General features: G+C 38.4%; 1 protein-coding gene across 1 annotated transcript; it reads left to right on the forward strand.

The window, feature by feature from the left end:
- The first annotated feature begins 1,927 nt into the window (after window positions 1-1,927).
- Window positions 1,928-8,674, forward strand: LOC103711163 (CwfJ-like family protein / zinc finger (CCCH-type) family protein). Its single transcript, XM_088710165.1, has 10 exons — window positions 1,928-2,119; window positions 2,227-2,500; window positions 2,695-2,822; window positions 2,943-3,064; window positions 3,608-3,725; window positions 4,942-5,372; window positions 5,640-5,940; window positions 6,716-6,812; window positions 7,695-7,840; window positions 8,024-8,674. The coding sequence occupies exons 1-10, from the start codon at window positions 2,036-2,038 to the stop codon at window positions 8,150-8,152; spliced, it is 1,830 nt and encodes a 609-aa protein (XP_088566291.1). The 5' UTR covers window positions 1,928-2,035; the 3' UTR covers window positions 8,153-8,674.
- Window positions 8,675-12,042: the final 3,368 nt, after the last annotated feature.

The following is a 12,042-nucleotide window of genomic DNA, read 5'->3' on the forward strand; positions in this document are numbered from 1 at the left end:
AAAGTAGTCACTCAGTCAATAATTCTGTTGGCCTCTCTAAATACACTGGGACCTCCTTGGCGAGGTTCTTTAAGTTGGCAAACAAAGACAAACGTGCCTCTCAAGCAATGAAGTCGGGGAGCCAGTGGGCCACCAAAAGGGACTTCTTTGGCCTCTGCTTTTGCCCGAGGCTGGAAAAACGTTTAAGAAGAGCATGCCTTTTGAGGAACTTCTCAGTAAATCGATTGCATTCTTGTGTGTATGTTGGGATGAAATGCATACATGTCACGATGTGTTAATGTGGTTACAAAAATGAATTATGTAATCATATAATTTTTCTAATAACAGTTATGGGAGCACCATTTTTTTTTTTGGGTTGGTTTGACCGAAGGGAGCACCGTTTTTTTTTTTAATCAACCAAAATTGAGGAAAGGATGGGATCGAACCCAAATGATACCGACTATACCAACTCAATTAGTTGGCACCTTCATGACCACACAGTTGTCTTTGCTCATCTTTATGGGAAGAGGGTGGGATTGAACCCAAATGCTACTACTGTCTTACCAACTCAATTAGTTGGCACCGTCACGACCAAACAGTTGTCTTTGCCCATCTTTGCTATTATTACGTAACTAAGATACACGTGCATCTCACTTAGCAACTTCAAATCATGGATTGCAACTTCAAATCATCATATGAATATGATTATATCATCACATGTGGCATAAAAATATATCTACTTATGTAACAATATCATAAAAATATAACCTAGAAACAACAAATCATAGTATGTGCACAACTACACCACACACACATACACACACACACACATACATACATACATACATACATACATACATATATATATATATATATATATATATATATATATATATATATATATATATGTTGCTGAATTGATATTTTATTTTTTTATATAATCACATGGATAAATATTTTGTTTTTCCACCACAATAACCAATAGAACTTATTGTTGTTCTTGAACTTTCTTTATTTTTTTCTTTTATTGGTAAAAAAAAGGAGACGCCACCATACACAAATTAGCTAAGGTTTTTCAAATATATGGGATTCACTGCCTAAAGTTTCTTTTTTTGTGGTTGGATAGTTTCTTTTATTCTTTCCAAGAGTGTCATTCTTCTTATACTTTATTAAATTAAATTTCAATCTCGGGGACATTAATAATTATTTTCTTAGAGCTTTAAGCTGTATTTCAGATTGTTTATATAGCAACTGCCTTGCAACTAATTAGCTATGGTTACATTTGTTTGAATTCACTGTTTTGAATTAAAAGGAGAGTTAAATAGGGATCAATTATTTATATAGGGTTTCTATGTTGAAGGTGATATAATGCACTTCGTATCTTGGTTTTTTTTAAAATAGATATCATGGGAATGAATTTCAAGTCTTCCTTCACTATTTCACATAAATGCAAGTCATGGATGAAGGGGCCATAACTGATATCGCATTACAAAGGCAACGTCAAGATAATTTTGTTAAGTATCTAAATGAGGATATCGAAGTAATTAGCCGAATATGAATCCTGGAAGATAACTACTTTAAAAATATTGCATTTTAATTTAAGTCATCTCGCATCAAAGCTGTAACACTAGATGTGTATCTTAAACAACGAATTAAAAAAATGAACCATATTATTTAAACAATAAATAATTGATACTAAAAAATTATTATTGCTATTGATTTTACAAGAAAAGTTAGACCTCACTTTTATATTTTTGTATAATGATATTCATTCATACACCTCTCTGCAATTTTATCTATGAATCTAAATTTGAAAAGCGAAAAACTAAACTTGATATATGTATTAAATGGTCAATCAATATATTATATATTTTAAAGCTCTTCTTTCTGAATATGGGACGGTTGGCTTGAATAAAGCAGCAAAGTCGGCAAAATGTAAAGTCGGGCAACGGCACGATTTGCCGACTTTGTTTGCAAGATAGGTCCAGTCCCGTCGCTTCTCTCGAATTGCATCCATCTCATCAGCTCCTCTCTTCCCCGCTCTCACATCCCCTCCATGGCGACGATTTCAACTCCAAGAATCCTTTTCTGCGGCGACGTCCTCGGCCACCTACACCAGCTCTTCAAGCGAGTTCAGACGGTCTCTTCCTCCCCCTCCGATCCATCCTGTTACTAGGTTTCCTTCTCCCTTCGCTCCGGCCAAGATCGAAACCTAAAACCCTAAATTTTTTCGAATCTCTTGTTCAGGTGAACAAATCGAGCGGGCCCTTCGACGCCCTCTTCTGCGTCGGTCAGTTCTTCCCGGACTCCGCTGACCGCCCCGACGAGCTCTCCGACTACCTCGACGGCCGCGCTGCCGTCCCCATCCCCACCTACTTCACCGGCGACTACGGCGTTGGCGCCGCGCGGTTCCTCTCTGCCGCCTCCAAGCTCCCCTCCAACCTCGGCTTCAAGACCGACGGCGTCCAGCTCTGCTCCAACCTCTACTGGCTCAAGGGCAGCGGCAAGTTCTCCCTCCACGGTCAGCGTCTCCTATCTCTCTGTCTCCCCAATGCCCTAGTTTTCTTGAATACATGGACTTACTTACTTCTTCTTGTAACTCTAATCTCTCGCAATCTTGGATCATTAGATTATTTCTAACTTTAATCTCCTGTTTCTTTACTTGAATTATTAGGGTATTGCGCTTGATCATTAAAGTATCTGTAACGATTACAGGGTTATCGGTGGCTTATTTATCTGGTAGGCGTTCACAAGACGCTGGGGGCTATGGAGTGTACACCGAGGATGATGTTGATGCATTGAGAGCCCTGGCAGAAGAGCCGGGGATAGTTGATATGTTTTTGACATATCCTTAATTCACTTTTTTTTTTTGTCAAGAAAAGGAGTAAATTTTACATGGATTTTTTTCTACCCACACTGATTCTTAAGGAATTCTGCTTGGCCTTTTTCCTTAATCATGTTTTACTAATGAATGGCCAAGTGGGGTCTCTAATGGAGCTGATACTTCCAATACTCCACCGGGTGTTTCAGATCCTTCAGGATATGATCCCATTGTATCGGAATTAGTTGCAGAGATCAAGCCAAGGTAGGTCCCTTTTGAATATTAGCATTTATTTAATAGCACATTATGCATCTGTAGTCAGACAAATTATTCCCGTAATTCAGACCTGTTAGGAGTAGTGGTATGCAATCTGCATGAGGTTTATCTGCATCCCTCTGTTGGATGTCTTAAATCAATGTCCCCTTTCTCTTTTCTTTTCATATTGTTGTCTTATTTGGAGAATCAAGAATTGTGTACTTTAGGCACTTTTAGTATGTCAAGAATAAGATGTCAGTAGGCATTGTAGGATCTAGTTATGCATAATATAGCTATGAGGACAATTACCTCTTCTACTTGACTATGCTTGATTTGCTGTTATGTTCATTTGGTTCAAGCTTCATGAACGAGATTCTTTTTATGGTTGGAGGTGGGCATTAATTCCAAGTTTGAACACTGGTTTATAGTTTAGAGGCTTATGAATGCTGTGTTGAATAAATTGTGGAACTAACTGTTTGACAAGCATTGGAGTTTTATCTGACTTCGTATAGGATGATGCTGATGCTGGGGCCTGCTATCTATTTTCTGTAGGTATCATATTGCAGGTACTAAAGGTGTATACTATGCACGTGAGCCCTATTGTAACAAAGAAGCTGAACACATTACCCGTTTTATTGGACTCGCGGCTGTAGGGAATAAAGAGAAACAGGTCTAGTTGTTTTCTTAGCACAAGAACTGTACCTAAGCATTTAGTTTTTTATGATTTATGTTCCATGCTACATCTTTATTTTCTTTGCACTTTTTTATTTTCGTATTTTGTACCTTTTTTAGGTAAATGTTACTTTGCTGTTTTTCAGAGTCAAATATTTATCTAAATTAATTATGTTCTACATCAAACAGAGGTGTCGTATTTTCTACATCAAACAGAGGTGTCATTATCTCTGTCTGTGTTATCCGTCTCTCCATCTAAATTTATGCACACATACGCATATTCACATGCATGTATCATATTTGATTGTAGACACACGTTGCAAAAAATGATGTTTTGGCTCTTCATGCTGTTAGCTTATATGCTTTTTTGTGGAATGAGGATATCTCCTTTATAGAAAATAACTTCTCTTCCATTACTATTCTTTTCTGTTCCATGTTCTTTTGTAGAAATCCTTCTTTTTTGGCACTAACAAGTACTTACCCATCTTACACGAATTATTTTTAAGTACACATTTTCAGGTTCAATTCATTTGCTTAATGTTTGTTATGGCAGTATGGCACTAGTCTCCAAAATTTTACCATGTATTTTTTTTTAAAAATTTGGAATACTGTATTGAAAGTTCAATTTTCAACAATGTTACAATATTGTCTTAACATTCATGTTATTCTGATGCTGTTTTTACTAACTAGAAAAGAAAAGAAAGGCTGTATAAGTTGTTGTATTTTGCTTTATGCTGCATTTTCTTAAATCAGTATTTGGTAGAGTTAGATTGTTCATCTTTATGTGATTATCAAATGGTAAAGCTAAGATTTTTTTTTTCATTTGACTTTTTTCTATTATTCTATGTTTTTTGTAATTCAATACTCCTATCAGCCATGCTTGTAGTTTTAAATTTAAATATTAGCTAATTTTATAGAACTGAATTATGTGAATTTCATTGGTCCCAACTGTCTTTAAGAAATGACATCTTGTGTGAAAGTTCTTGAAATCAGTGGTTCGTACTCATTAAATGGGATACTATATTTCTGACTTTCACAGTTCTACATGTTACATAATATGACAATAATGCAAATGCAGGTGTTGAAATAGTCAAATTTTGCTGATAGTTCCTATTAAGAAGTAAAATTTTTGTTCATGTTAATCTATATTGCATTGATCTGACTATAGCTTTTAGGCATTATATAACTGTTTGTATGCCATACATGCTTCCCAGAAGTTTATTCATGCGATTTCTCCTACTCCAGCATCTATGATGTCAACTGCTGAGATTCGCACAAGACCACCAAACACCACCTTATCACCATATATCATTGCAGAGATAACCAGTCCTGCAAGAGAAGCTACTAAACGTCCTGCCAATAGTGATATTGATACGCAATACTGGCGATTTGATGTTTCAAAGAGGCAAAAACGGGGAGGGGCAGGTGGGGATAAATTGTGCTTCAAGTTTACATCTTCAGGATCCTGTTCTCGAGGGGAGAAATGTAATTATCGACATGATGCGGATGCGAGGGACCAATATCTAAAAAATGTATGCTTTGATTTTCTTAACAAAGGAAAATGTGAACGAGGTTCTGATTGCAATTTTAACCACAGCCTCTCTGACGATGGGGCTAGTTTCTCTCAGAATGCAAAATCTCATAGGTGAGTTAAGTACTTTGTGAAATATGCTTTATATTTTTTCCTCAATAAAGTACTGTTGGCTTCTCAACACGTACAATGTGTCAATCTCCTTACAAGCCAGTGTTTGATGATTTAGACCATATCTCACATATACCAGATGGAGAACCATGACTTCCATAGTTTCAGTGTTCTTTTATGTAATTTTTTGTATGAGTTCTGGATGCGTCCATTTTGCTGATGCTCCCTTTGGATATTAACCTTCAATGTCGTGATTTTGTCAACTTTTAGTGATCGGAAGAGCTCAGGGAAAAATTGTTGGTTCTGCTTGTCAAGCCCAAATGTTGAGTCACACCTCGTAATAAGCATAGGAGAAAGTTACTACTGCACACTTGCTAAGGGCGCGCTTGTGCAGAACCATGTACTGCTGGTACCAATTGAGCACTGCCCTAATACTCTTATGATGCCTTCAGATACAGACATGGAGCTTGAAAAATATAAAAATGCTCTCAATGTGTATTACAAAAACCAGGCAAAGGAAGTTGTCTTTTTTGAGTGGATATTTCAACACAGTCCTCATGCTAACCTTCAGGTAGGAAGGATTTCTCCTCGAGGATTTAATAATTACGTATTATATAGGCATAAATTAACAGAGTTAGAGCTTGTCTCTTTTATAAGATCTATTTGATTTTTTTTTTTTTCTAATTCATTAACTTGCATTGCTATCTTATCTTTAATATGTCTCGATTGCATAAAAAATGAACCGACAAGAATTCCAGAGTAGCTTCTTAAAAGGCACGCATCAACAAAGAATCGGGCTCTTTTTTGCTTTGACTAAAAGCTGTAGCTGCAGCTAGCCTATTAATTGTAGCTAATACCAACTTTTCTTGATGTTTCCCGAGTTTTAGAATGCAAATCTCTCTCTCTCTTGTAACTTATGGTCTTGATGAATACATCTGCTTTATGATTTTTGTATGTTACTGCAACAATATATTTTTCTAATAAATGTTTTCCTAATAAAGAATTTCATTACCAATGTGGAAACTGTGAATGCTGTGTTAGTTTGATCTATGATTATTTCATAATCAGTATTGTATGTCCTGAAAGCTGGCTGGGTCCAATATGCATTAGGCCTTTGGATCGTCAAACAGATAGCCACACATCTTGCATCGCACCTTGAGATGTGGCCTCAAGTAGAGCCGATGAGAGGCGCTGCATATGTGCAGTGCTTTCTTAGCATGCAAGAGCACCATGTACGCCAATGCTGCGGTTGATGATCAAAAGGTCCAATGCATGACGATCCTACTAGTTGCATGTTGTGAGTTACTTTGTTTGTTGATTAATATTCTTGCAAATGTTCTGAACAGGCTGTTCCCATTCCATTATCTAAAGCATCCAATGTTCAGCGGATTTTCAATTTAGCTGCCAAGAAATTAGGATTTGAATTTGCAATGGTGAACCCAGGTATGTTGTTCGTGAAATGTCCTTATGTTTATCTGTGCATAGATGCTATAGTAGACATGGGTAGAATGATAATACCATCGAACAAAGGGAAGAATTGGAATTTCAGTGATACATATTCATGATAAACGGTTTAAATTATTTGCTTAGGATTTGAAGTAGATCGTTTTTCGCATTGTTGATGATACCCTGTTTTCACTATTAGAAAATGGTGTTAACTTTCATGTCAGACAGTCAGTGTCAAAATTTAGGTTTCCTTTTCCCATGCTGGTGTGGAATTGTTAGTTTAGGCACATGTCATATATGTAACTTTGACTCTCATTTGTAAATTTCCTCTAACATCTTCAGATTTTTAATCATCCTGGTTCTGCATCAATTCTGTTTGATATGCCTTTAACCATGTGGTTTGGGATGGTTTGACAAACTTTGAATGGCACATTATATTTTCCTAGGTCTGATAAATAGTCATTGGAAGAGAAACCATGGCAAATGTGGGATTTATATAGCTTACAAGACAGAAGCTGAATGATGATTTCAAATTTGTTTAAGCTCACACCTCCATTAAAATGTATTTTTTAAAAAAGAACTGATGAGCACGAGCAAACTATTGCTATCTGCAAATGCATCAGATTATAGCTTGAATGCTATAATTTAGTTATGATCTTTCTGACATATCTTCTCTGAATATCTCTGCTATCTGTCCCCCTGTTATGAATTGGTGGGGGAGAGGTCCTTGAGCAACTTTCTGAACTCTGTTTTCTCAGTTGAAATGCACAGATGTTTTATATAAAATGGACCAAAAGGGCTTCTCTAATTTGCAAGTTTTGTCAAAATCTTTAGCATTCTTCAACATGCAACATTGATAATCTCTTGATCCTTTTGCAGACAATGATTCTAGTGAAGGTAGAAAATTATTGAGGTCTCAATTTGATGGCAAATCAAGTTTATTTTATGTAGAACTCCCTGAAGGTACAATACTGTTGCATCTTGTTGATGACAAAGAGAAGTTCCCAGTCCAGTTTGGGCGTGAGGTAATTTCTGAACAGTTCATTCTTGATCCTTGAGTTATTTGTTTCTTGTCTCTTGGAATGACATAGGCTGGACCCCTAAACCTAAAAGCTTATCATGTTAGATCTGATTGTAGCTTTCAATACTCTGCCAGCCATGATCATTGTCGTTTCATTGAGATGTTAAAATTGTTCGAAATTTTACAGGTGCTAGCAGGCCTGTTAAGTGTTCCAGAACGAGCTGATTGGAGGAATTGCAAGCTCAACAAGGATGAGGAATTGCAGATGGTAGAAGGTTTCAAGAAGGGATTTGGTGACTACGATCCAGCCAAATGATTCAATCATGAAATTCATTTTGTTCTTACTGAGTATTCTCATGCTTTCCTGCATAATGAGAAAAGCATCAATCTTTTATGTTACAAAGAGGCAAATTTCATATGGAGACGCAACTTGGGGACGTTGTGAAGGCTTCAGCGGCAATTTCAAATACGCAACGGTTCAAAGAGTCGCATTTTACTAATGGTGGTTATCGGCATATTGGGAGATATTTTGTACTATTTTTGGTGATGAAAAGGATGTTGCACCTATAAGACCAAAGCTGGGTGCAGTTGCTATTTCAACTAGTATAATAGTCACAGCTAATTGATGGTGTTGAACATGAATCCTAATTTTTAGCACTCGCAAAATTTCAAAACTTAAAACTACCACAATTTCTGTAACCTTTCAGGTTTTTGGCAATCGCAGGGTACTTTTTGAATATGGCGGCAGTAGTTAGCCAATGTTGTGCATTGTGGCTGGAATCTTGCTGACAAATGATGTTTTGATGTAATATTAATGTGGCATGGTGGTTTCCTAAAATTCTTTCAAAAGTTTGATTCTCTCTCTCTCTCTCTTGTGTAAAGTGTTTAATTGTATTAAGATTAGAAATTTTGTTAGTGTTGGAAACTCATGTAGTTGGTGCCAAAACAGGAGACAAGAATGGGAAGCATGGATTTCTGGCGTAAGAACTTATGTACAGCAAATCTCCTTCCGAATTTGCTTATTGGATGCAAGTGTGTGCAGTTAATTACCTATTTTAAAACAAACTGTCACATGAAAATCAGAAACTTGTTTAATTGTGATGCAGTCTTGTAAGCTTATTACTTGATATAATTTCCTCTGCAATGCGTTACTTGGAAGTATTGGAATGCTTTCATATAAGCTTGGAAAAAGATGAAAAAGATGTGCTAGCATGATATGAGCACCATTTTTGTCATATGGACTTCAATCACAGATCGTATCTCTGATTTCAAACCTCAGCATATATCTATTGCAAGGGATTCTTTAATTTGACTTGTTAAAGTTGTATTATGTTAGATCTAGATCAATTCTGCTTGGTTGCTGGAAGTTAACGTTGCAAGCTAAAACTCTATTTAGAGTTGGTCATGAAAGATATCCACCGAAGTGTAGCTTGAAGCTTTTGATCACAAGCCAAAGAGCCACCCTGCCTCCCTGACAGCATCAAAATATGGCATCAGCAAGTAGGAACTTTTGAAAGCTAATCTTGCAAGAGAACTCTTGCTGATGAAACGAAATTCATTTACGTATATTTTCAAGGCAATCGAGGTGAGTGATATCCACCATTAACGAAGCGAGAAGGCTCGAACTCGACAAATTGAAATCTTGTAATTTCGAATTTTTCAGTATTCGCAGCCATGGCTATCATCACAATGACAGTCTTCCCGCGCATGGAGAGACACCGTGACTCGGTAAATTTTCTTTGGAATGGTGTTTATCTTGTATGGTTGGCTCTCGGAGCTACCGACGACCGTTCTGAAGCTTCCTGGATCTTCTTCAAACAAAGAGATCTGCTCTGTTATCCCGCATGGACGTATACGCTTCCAAGATGGATTTTGAAGATTCCCATTTCATTTATACAAGTTGGTGTCTGGGTGTTCATAACGTACTATGTCATCGGATTTGATCCGAACGTAGGAAGGTAATTAAGATGGTTGACTTTGTTTCTGTCTCATTACAGCCCGATCCTTTTGTTGGGGGAAAAATGGAACACTCGAAGCACATGGTCAAATCACCGAAGCCTGGTGACGTACATGACGACAGCAAGCATGCTCTAAGCAGTCACGACCTCAGCGCCCGACCTCAGAGCGTTCAACCATGGCACCGACGACCTCAGAGCGCTCGATCTCGGCACCGACGACCCCAGAGCTCACGACCTCGATCTCGGCATGACCTTGGCAGGCATGGTCTCAGCTGAGTTAAGCCTGATCGATCTCAAGGCCAAGAAAGACTCAATCGAAGGGAGAAACCGACCCCCACTCCACCGAAAATCAAGTCCTCTATATCTGGGATCAAATCCCGCGATCTTCACCCCAACGGCTGTCAACGTTTGAATTCACACAATCTCAACGAATCGCCAGCTAGCCTGAAATCTCGGGCCGTTTACAGTAACTCATTGATTTACACAATCACGCTCGATTGCAGGTAACCTCTCCCAATAAAAAGGAGGGGAAGCTCTAGGTGGGGAACCTCTTTTTTCTTCTCCTCCGGCTCAAAAATATCTCTCCATTATTTCTCTATAAAAAATCCCTCTCTGACTTAAGCATCGGAGGGCCTACACCGGAACCCCCGACTACAGGCTTCTTGCAGGTCTGCCGGAGAAAACCGTCCGCCACCACATCACCAGCTGGAGCTCCTCCTCGGTCCGCTGTCGCCCTCGGGTCCAATTTTCAGCAACACCTTCCATTTCGGGTTCTTCAAAATAAGTGCGTACTTGTCTCCTTAACCGGCTGTTCCGGCAGTATGTGCAGCTCTTAGCGGTCAATCAGATGGCATCGGCACTCCTCCGATTCATTGGTGGCCATCGCGAATACCTTTGGATCCTTTGCGTTGCCTATTGTTTTCATGCTGGGTGGGTATGTCTTATCGAGAGGTACGCTCCAATCACTTGCTTTCCTCTTGATCTTACCATAAGCTGTTGGAGATCTCGCTCTTCGTCTCAACCGCCTGCAATAATGGTTTGCAAAATACACCACTATCTCTATTCTATTGACAGAGAATGTGAAGAAATGGTGGGTATGGGGTTACTGGACCCTCAAACTTGAGGCTTGTCTGGTTCGCCAAAAGTATTTTTCTTTCTAAAAATATTATTTCTAAAAAGTAGATTTTTAAGAAGAGGGTACCTGAGAAAGTACTTTTGGCATATTTGGTTGACCATGAAAATGTGACAGATTTACAGAGTGCTTATATTTGGTTGACCATCCACTTTTTTGGGAAAGTTATGTGTAATTTTTATTATACCCTTAATAAAATTAGGTATTTAATGCCTCTTTAATACTGAAGGGCTTTTTTGGAAAAAAAATAAAAATAGAGTGATTTTTGGCTTATGGGAAAGTAACTTTTCCATGTTTCTTATGGGAAAGATTTTTCCATGAAATATAGGAATCATATTTTCATAGGAATATAACTTTTCCGTCTTTCTTCTTTGAAAAACTCTAACCAAACAAAAGGCATCTCGTTACTTTTCCATTGACCATACTTTTCCGCTTTTTTCCGCAAACCAAACGAGCCTTTGATGCATGGACTCACAGAATGCAAGCTCAACAAACAAATTTCTAGGCAAAAGTTGGAGCCAAGTAAGGGCATCTCTAACTTGATAGGAGAAGAAAATGCATGATTTGAGGAAAGAATAGCTGATATCTGTGCTCAATATGGTCTTGTAGATTCTTCACGGATCAACAGAGCCAACTAGGAGTGGTCGTCTTGAAGTCTCGTGGTGTCTTTCCTGAGGCAAAATGGTGCCGGATTGGTTTTGGTGCCTTGGTTGGATACATATTGCTATTCAATTCTCTTTTCACGGTGGCTCTCACTGTGAGAACCCGTGCGGGCGTGTGTTTAGTCCCACATCGGTTATTCGCTGGGTAGATCTTGGGTACTTATACAGGATCAAAGAACCCAAATAATACCTTCCGGCTAGCCATTTTGGGTGAGATCCTGGGTTGTTACAAATGGTATCAGAGCGGACCCGGCCCATAACCTATGTGGACTAGGGGACACTGCAGCACGGATCCATTGGGGCTGACCACGGGCCAATCGTGGTGTTTGTGATTAGATATGAATCCTTAGCCTGACGAGGACGTCAGGGCTTGAACGAGGGGAGTATGTGAGAACCCGTGCGGGCGTGTGTTTAGTCCCACATCGGTTATTCGCTGGGTAGATCTTGGGTACTT

This window comes from Phoenix dactylifera, chromosome 1 (genome assembly GCF_051530095.1).
Source record: "Phoenix dactylifera cultivar Ajwa chromosome 1, Ajwa_hap1_PhDact_Kaust_v1.1, whole genome shotgun sequence".
Lineage (NCBI taxonomy): Eukaryota > Viridiplantae > Streptophyta > Magnoliopsida > Arecales > Arecaceae > Phoenix > Phoenix dactylifera.

Excerpts from the sequence above, each read along its gene's own strand:
- LOC103711163 (XM_088710165.1), top strand. The coding sequence starts at position 2,036 with ATGGCGACGATTTCAACTCCAAGAATCCTTTTCTGCGGCGACGTCCTC. Across the intron at positions 3,065-3,607 it reads GTTGCAGAGATCAAGCCAAG|GTATCATATTGCAGGTACTA; the intron begins GTAGGTCCCTTT and ends TATTTTCTGTAG. Across the intron at positions 7,841-8,023 it reads CAGTCCAGTTTGGGCGTGAG|GTGCTAGCAGGCCTGTTAAG; the intron begins GTAATTTCTGAA and ends GAAATTTTACAG.